The sequence below is a fragment of the Micropterus dolomieu genome, linkage group LG13 (assembly GCF_021292245.1).
Source record: "Micropterus dolomieu isolate WLL.071019.BEF.003 ecotype Adirondacks linkage group LG13, ASM2129224v1, whole genome shotgun sequence".
Classification (NCBI taxonomy): Eukaryota; Metazoa; Chordata; class Actinopteri; order Centrarchiformes; family Centrarchidae; genus Micropterus; species Micropterus dolomieu.
The window spans coordinates 29,074,535-29,083,354 of NC_060162.1; the positions used below are offsets into that span (position 1 = coordinate 29,074,535).

At 39.0% G+C, this 8,820-nt stretch overlaps 1 protein-coding gene across 1 annotated transcript in view; it reads right to left on the bottom strand.

Moving 5' to 3' along the window:
- Positions 1 to 8,820, bottom strand: part of mvb12ba (multivesicular body subunit 12Ba) — a 23,703-nt gene extending 14,883 nt beyond the window's left edge. Inside the window, exons 1-2 of the mRNA XM_046067708.1 lie at positions 8,603 to 8,820; positions 2,737 to 2,854 (exon numbers count right to left, since the gene is read on the bottom strand). Of these exons, the coding sequence (XP_045923664.1) occupies positions 2,737 to 2,847 (111 nt within the window). The 5' untranslated portion in view covers positions 2,848 to 2,854; positions 8,603 to 8,820. The remainder of the gene's footprint in view (positions 1 to 2,736; positions 2,855 to 8,602) is intronic.

Sequence of the window (8,820 nt, forward strand, 5' to 3'; positions counted from 1 at the left end):
TTCTTTGCATTGGTTTCCAGTAAAATCCAGAATAGAATTTAAAATCATTCTTCTTACCTACAAAGCTCTTAATGGTCAGGCACCATCTTATCTTAAAGAGCTCATAGTACCTTACTACCCCACCAGAGCACTGCGCTCCCAGAATGCAGGGTTACTTGTGGTTCCTAGAGTCTCCAAAAGTAGAATGGGAGCCAGAGCGTTCAGCTATCAAGCTCCTCTCCTGTGGAACCAGGTTCCAGTTTGGGTTCAGGAGGCAGACACCATCTCCACATTTAAGAGTAGGCTTAAGACTTTCCTCTTTGATAAAGCTTATAGTTAGGGCTGGCTCAGGTGAGTCCTGAACCATCCCTTAGTTATGCTGCTATAGGCCTAGACTGCCGGGGGATTTCCCATGATGCACTGAGCTCCTCTCTCCTCTACTTTCTCTCCCTCTGTATGCAACCTCATCCCATTATTGCATGTTACTAACACAACTTCTCCCCTTTCTGGTAGTCTTGTGCTTTCTCGTCCCTCTCCTCTCTCCTCCTATCACTTCCTGCAGGTGTTTCTGGCTCTGGAGCTGTGGAGTCTGGATCTGTGGCTGCGAGTCTCCTGCTGCCCCCGTGTTCCTGCTCGACACCCTCTGCTGCAACGACTATTGTTACTAGTCTTATTGTTATTATTGTTATTATAATCATTAACATTATGATTGTTATCATTAACATTACTATAAATATCTGTACCATTTTTCATTTAGTCTATAGCAACATCACCTTTACTGTCTGTACCTCTGTGTGTGTATATTGTGTAGGCTCTCTCTCTCTCTCTCCCCCCCCTTCACCCCAACCGGTCGAGGCAGATGGCCGCCCACCCTGAGCCATGGTTCTACTCGAGGTTTCTGCCTCTTAAAAGGAAGTTTTTCCTTGCCTCTGTCACCTAGTGCTTGCTCTTGGTGGGAACTGTTGGGCTTCTGTAAATAACATCAGAGTACGGTCTAGACCTGCTCTTTTATGAAAAGCGCTGTGAGATAACTGTTGTTGTGATGTGGCGCTATATAAATAAAATTTAATTGAATTCAAGTCTTTATGGTAAATCCACTGAAACGGCCCAGTGCGTCAGTCATTTTCTCTCCTTACAAAGATAAGTGTTGCAGTATGAGAGTCCTACCTGAAGAGAGGCTGTGAAGTCTTCATGTTACGCCGTACGAGCACCACATACAACATTATTTATCAAATTGGGCCGGACTTGATGAATTTAGCGTGAGGATACACATGTGACAACATCCGTTTTACTGGACCCTCTCGGGCCTCAGACCCCCCCACCATAGTCTCTCCAAATCCGGATGGAAAGACTGAGTAAAAAGCACATTTTGATTATTTAATTTACGCAATGGTAAAAAATTTGCAAAATAAATGGAAAAAATGTGAAAAACCTTGTTCGGAACTTGGGAACATTTTTCATTATGTTCAGTTCAGGTTCCCTAATGCACAGGGCAACTCCCTCTTATAGGGCTGGTTTTATCATTAGCACATTTCTTGTCTTTCTTTAAAATTATCAAAACTTAATCAGCACAACCTGCAGTGATTCTGTTCCAAATGTATCAATATTCTTATAAATAGGTGTGAGTAGGTTTGGCAGATAATTTGACCGTTTTTATTATAAGCCATTTTTGGCAAGTGAACCAGCAAGTTAATGTGGATAAACATCTGGTTACAATATCCAGTCAGAAGCAAAGTGTTCAAAACTAAAAGCTCCCTCACACGTTGTAATTTTGGGATGTCCTAACTGTAAAAGAAACTAAGTGAAATTCTTTGACGTTAATCCAGAACAGAGGTCCTAGTTCTCACTGTAACACATATTTACATATTTAGAGCTCTGAAGACCAAAGACAGCCTGCACCAAAATCCTGACAGTGTCAGAAATGTTGGACCAATATCCTACGATGCGATTGCTGCCATGTCTATAAACCACCAGACCAGAATACGGAATTAAAGGAACCCAGAATACACTGGCTGAAACTGCTACAACTTAATCAGCATCACTTTAAAGTAAAAAAAACACACACAGTACAGTGCTGTGGCTAAAGCTAATTTTTCAAAACATGTAAGCAGCTCAGAACCCTCCTAGGAATTTACCTTCACACTACACAATTTTAGCCCGATTTGCCAAATATCTGGAAGAGTCGGCCGACTCGACATCCACATCCAGCCAATGAGAGCAGACAGCTACTTTTTCCACTGTAAAACACTTTTTACTCACCTCCAGCTCTCTCTGTAGCTCAGATGATCCCTGATATCTGCATGTACTAATCCATTCTTTCACCCAGATTTTTTGTCTTTATAACTGCCATCCTTATAATAACAAACACCAGCTGTGCTCGTGTGTGGGTTCGCGTCATTTCCCGTTTCACACTTCATGTGTGTTAACTTGACAAAACGTGGTTTGGAGACCAGCATCGGGTGACAGAGTCCTTGTCAGCTCCTGTAGTGTGTGACCCCCTGACACCGATCAGTCACGTAGTGTGAACGCCACAACATGACGCTGAAAGCCGTGTAGTCTGCACGAGCCTTTAGTCACATCATCTTGGGTTATGGTTCCAGGGTCATGGGTAGATTGTTTGGTTCTACAATCACTTTGACTTGAGACTCTTGTTAATTAGGTAGTCTTTAATTTATATCATAAAAATGTATTTAATTTGAATTATTTTGCAAGATCATTCAGCTGTCAATCTGCCCTGAGCTTTGTTCAGTGACTTACCACATCATATCCAGTGGGTGCCCTGTTCCTAGAGGCTACAACTCCGACTCCAGTGATTGGGTCCATGGGCATCTCTGGTAAAGCTTCAGAAAGGTCCCGAACCTCAGGCATCTTTGTTCTGCAACAAAAAAGGCAGTGACAGGTTAACTTCCTGGAAACTGGTCTGAAGGGTGGAATTTGCACAATTTCCTTGATCAAAGTCAGTGTACCTACATTGGAGGTGAGCTAAAACCCACATTTCCCTCTACTGCACATTACTGGGATGTTTACTTTAGAGTCAGAATTGAGTTTATTGCCAAGTAGGGCTGTACCTCACAACTAATTTACTCTAACAAAGTCTCTAGCGTAAGTTTAAGCCATTCTCTTGCACATATGTGGCAATAAAGTAAACAGGAAACATCAAACGGCTGAATGTTAGATGATGCTAGGCTTGGGCACCATTTCTAGTTTGCAGAACTTACAGAAAACCATGTTGAGTGTCTGTCTAAAATACTCCCAAACTACAGAGATAATAATCCAATCGAATGTGAGGTAACCTAACTCACTGACAAAGATGTGGAGGCTGTCCAATAATGTAATGTGTAGCGTGTCTATGTGGGAAATCCGTTTAGTGGAAGGGCCTGCGCCTTGTTGATGAGGCCAGCTGCAGGAACAAACTGTTTTTGTACCCAGGGTTTTTCCTGCATAGCTTTTTACGAGACGCCACCTCTGTCCAGCTCTCGACAAAACTCTTGAGGAGTGTCTTCATGGTAAACACCATTTTCAAGCAAACGTACTTTCTCTGCATAGCAAATGATGCTCAGTGTGAAATCAAATTTCTTGGCTAGAAAGTCATTCTTCTGCTTTGGCCAGAAAAAGCCTCAAGACATTGATGAAGCTATTGTGAAGCTTGTTCGTTTGGCTGATGTGCTGATGGCTACATTGCGTATTCTCTCATTCCTGAATAATGGTGCCTGTGTGTTACTGGTAGCTTATTATTGCTGCTCCAGCTCAACCCAGTCAACTAATAGTCTACAATACAGATCAATTACAGCCTACCAATAAAGCTTATTTTGATGGCACTAAAATAGAAATAAAGTAACTCCATATTTTGATGTGATTAACAACATGTAAACTGGAATATTCATTTTCATTTGCCATGTAAACAGCTTAGTAGGAATATGGTCGTTTTTGAATAAGGGCAGAAACCACAATATTTTGTGCATATGAAAGTAGTCAGTATCATGTCATTCTGTATAACTGACATCCTCAACAGTGAGCACTTGATACCGATTTTCTTTTAAATTAACTAATTAATAAAAAATTTTTGTCTATTAATACACACATTTACAATTATCTATTTATTTTCATTAATAACACACACACATACACACACACACGTTAATGTGTCATTTACTTAGTTTATTTAAATTTTTCATATTTTTTTTTTTTTTTAAACACACAGTTTTATTTATTTACTTTTAATATTTTATTTTATTATTATTTAATTTTTTATTAACACACACACACACCTTTTACTGTTTTATTTCCTTATTTAATAAAATTAATTGTCCTTATGTAATTTATATGTAGCTTTGGCAATATTGTTGCTATACATTCATGCCAACAAAGCTAATTTGAATTGAACATTCCCTTTGCATGACATCACATTAACAACAGAGCACTTCATGACGCCTCATGATCTAATACATATTTCCATACCCACAAAGTATATATTTTATGAACGTTTAGAGTGGTTAATGATTTATTACACTCAGTAGAAGTACCATTCCTTATGATTCAGCTAAAATATGTGGTGATAACCGCGTCTGATCAGTGTGCACAGCAAAGTGTCTGAAAAGGACCTTAACAATGAATGAATGAAGCTTTATTATTGTGTCATGTGTATAATTACACCCAGCCTGCATGGGCTTACAGGACACCAACATTAATATACAGAAATAAATTTTTTTTTTTAAATTAATATACAAGGTAGCCAGGTCCAGAGTACATCATATACATTGCTAACCAAATAGAGACAAGAATTAGAAACAGAATAATACTAATGTGAGATATATATATATATTTTCATTCAGATACATGCATGTATATATTCATTCACAGATGTATTCGCATTTACTCAAATAACCATACATCTAAGCCCACAATCTTACACAGGACAAAATTAAATCTAGTTAAACAAACTAGCTTGCCTTCTTTTCCAAGCCTTTGATACAAAGTTTGCAAACTTAAATACAACGCTCTCTCTCTCCCTCTCTCTCCTTCACCCCAACCGGTCGAGGCAGATGGCCGCCCACCCTGAGCCATGGTTCTGCTCGAGGTTTCTGCCTCTTAAAAGGAAGTTTTTCCTTGCCTCTGTCGCCTAGTGCTTGCTCTTGGTGGGAACTGTTGGGCTTCTGTAAATAGCATCACAGAGTACGGTCTAGACCTGCTCTTTGAGGAAAAGCGCTGTGAGATAACTGTTGTTGTGATTTGGCGCTATATAAATAAAATTGAATTGAACATTAAGAGGTGGATGCATAATTCAGCAGAACAGATGTTGGAGGCTACCTGCTGAGATTTGCATCCACCTCCTTTCTTATCATGAATTAGCGTTACCACCCGCGAGGTGCATGCGATTCTCGGCCGGCATGCACAATTCGGCACAACACCTGTTGCTCAGATGGAGACACAGAGACGACGGCCGGCAGCAGGGGAAGCAGTAAGACAGATTTGGGTTTGGCTTGCTGGCCATTTAACCTTTTAACGCTGTATTGGTGCCTTTTGTTGTTCAACTTTTCATCAACCGACCAATCACAGCCTGGATGGGGCGGGACATTAAAAAAGGTTCGACATACTACAGCAAATCATTAAATGTTGAACAATGTTATTATTGACAAGTTAGTAACAAATTAGAGACCAATGTAGAGCCTTTTTCTTGCCCAAGGATTAAATAAATAACCCACAGAAATGAAACAGCTGTAACTGGATTTAAGATTCTACTAGCGGTAAAATAGTAGGCTATACTATTATATGAAATTATAATGAATATAGGCTATTATTGTTATACTGACAGTATACTATTAAGTGAAAATGATACTGTTTATTTAATGTTATAATATTATAGTAATACTAGTTCCTCCTCCAGGTTGTAGATAGTGTCTCTGCAGTGGACAGATTAGTAGATTTAGCCAGTGCCAGGATGCCAGTGGGCCAATATTTGCTCCTTCTAGCCACCTCCTCTGTAGAGCAACACGCTCCCTTAGTTCTGTTTTACTAATTATTGTTATAAATATTATTTATAGCTTAACTTTGTTCAAAAACACATTTCAAAATGTCAGTATTTTGTTCATTTTCCTTGATAATCAAGCAAGTAGATTCATAGTACCATTTGTTCCATTATAATCGAATCGCAATCTGCAATATTGTCCACAATAATCGCTATATGACTTTTTCTCCAAATCGTGCAGCCGTAGTTTGAATCAAGCTTTTTTTTCCTGCAAGAGTTTCAACAACTCCCACCCTACTGTGCTGTGATTGGCTAGTGCTCATCACTTGTGATTGGATGCTGCTGACAAAGGACACAAACAAGCCCATATGAAATGACGGTACAGAGTGGTGCTAAGGAAAGAGCCAAGCACCTGCAGGACCGACACTTTCTATAAAGAACCTGGAGAGGTTGGAGATGTCTCTACTTTCAACATCTCTAAAGTATTAAACAAGATGGCTCAGTAAACGGTTGTTGATAAGATAGTTGTCCTGTTGTTTGCCTAACAAACATTTATAAATCTCAAAACTAAAGCTAAAGCGTGACAAAAAAAAGAACAATTTATTTACATAGCCTACTTAATCATACCAAATCAACAAAATCTTAATATGTCAGCAAAATCAAGCTGGCAAAACACACACATTTTTTTAAATTATTTTTTCTTGAATGAATAATCGTGATCTCAGTATAGATCAAAATAATTGTGATTATCATTTTGGCCATAACCGTGCAGCCCTATCTCAGACAGCGACAGAGTTTTAGTTGATAGAAAATACTCTTGACTAAGGTCAGAAGTAAATTAACAGATGCTGTTCTGCTTAACACACAGTAGGGCTGGGGGCAATAAATCAATGATAATTGTCATGATAATTATCGCAATATAATTTTCCTCAGTAACAATATAACAAGTTGAAAATATCGTCAGTAAATGTTTGATTTAATTAATTTGAATGAAGAAGAAATTAGCACTTAATTTTTCTATTAATTTATTTATTTTGTTGAGGAAAAGGGACTACTTCTATTTTGCAAACAGCGCCATCATAATCACGTCATGTTCACTTGATCACAACATAAGCGCGACAGTAATAGAAGAGTAATAATTGTCCAATGCGAAACAGTGCACTATATAGTGATATGGATCAAACGAAGCACTGATGCAAAGGATTTGTGTTGGTGCTTTTTAGTAATCGACTTACTCAAATTTCTCAATAAATTGTTTCAGCCCCGATCTCAGTGGCATAAAACTAACAGATGTTAGTTTGAATTGGTTTCCTGACACATTTACATAAAGTGACAGGAGCCTAAATAGGAAAACAGGGCAAAGTGTAAAATACAGATGGGTCACAAAATAAGAGGAATAACCAAATAACCAACATGAAGTGTCTTAGTATGGGGTCAGGCCACCACAATCCTATATGGGTTCTGTTGTTACTGTGTGACTGGTGTTTTGAACCCTTTCAACCACCAAAGTCACCAAGTTTCTTTCCCCCAGATTATCTGTCTCATATTCTACTGTCAGAATATAGTAACAGTTTCAGCAACTATGCCAAAAAGATATTTTTATAAACATTACCTACTAAACCTTTAACTCAGTTCAGGACAAGGCACATCACTTCAGCTCCTGTCACCCAATACCAAGCACAGAACCAGCTCATATAGCCCAAGTTGCCAAAAATAATTAAAATAAAATGTTTAGAAAAATTTAGTGCAGCCAGGTTTAACACAACCAAATGTGTCTGTTTTCATTTTGCTTTACTTTAACATGTTTGGCCTGACCTTTTTTCATTGGATGATATATTACCAGATTAGCTTTATCTGTACTTGAAGTAGCCGGTAGTATCCTCAGAAAACTACACTCAGTTCACATGTCTATGAAGCCTTGTTTGTCCTCACTGATGTCAGAAGGTGGACCATGCAGTGGAACACATTTGCATGTCATTAACGTTAAACTGTGCTTGTTTTTAGTGAAAACAGATGTGTGTATTGTTCAAACCGATAATGGATTAGTGATACATTAATCTACACACAAACAGCAAACTATTTAAAAATTTGTTTAAAGCCATCTTGTTTAGTAGCAAACAAATTAGCTCCTATTATCACGGAGTTAAGCAGCTCTCTGCTGATGCCACTTGAAGTAACACTGATGTTAAAGAATAAACACTTTTCACAATTCAATCAATTGGATTTGTATAAATACATTTCTTTGAGTATTACCAAACGTCTCTGGTATTACCTAGATATATACTGAATTCACCTCAACATCCTGATCATTTAGTTACATTTCGCATTAATGCGATATGGACCGCGGTTGTCAACTGTAGCTCAAAGGGTGGCGGAGGTAGCTTAGCTAACGTTATGCCACACAGCCAACATGCTAGCCAGCTAGCACACTAGTGTAACCAAACACCAGCTGCGGCAAACGGTTAAGGTTGTCTAACCTAAATTAATGCTGGTGTTCCTGGTCAGCCCGGTGGACAAATGTTGCCCACCAGGCGGTTTCAGATATTGCCATGAATATGAGGCATTGCAGTATCCCATCGTCTGAGTGTCGCTTGAGGAAACTGAATAAGCTGCTAATGTTAGCTAACTAGCTTAGCTGAATAACGTTAGTGCACTTACCCAGCGAATCCGACCGCTCGTCGTGTATTTTCTTCTGTGTTTTCCTCGCTCAAACCTTTTCAGAGCTTTGGGGAGTGTCGCATCTTTACGAAAATGTTCAAATCAACGAACCATTCCAAAACATAAGCTGCTCTGTATCTGCATGGTGGTCTTCCAGCTAGCGGTTTCAGGATGGGATCATCAGTGAAACGGGGGAGTGATCAGTGAAAGAGCCTTTA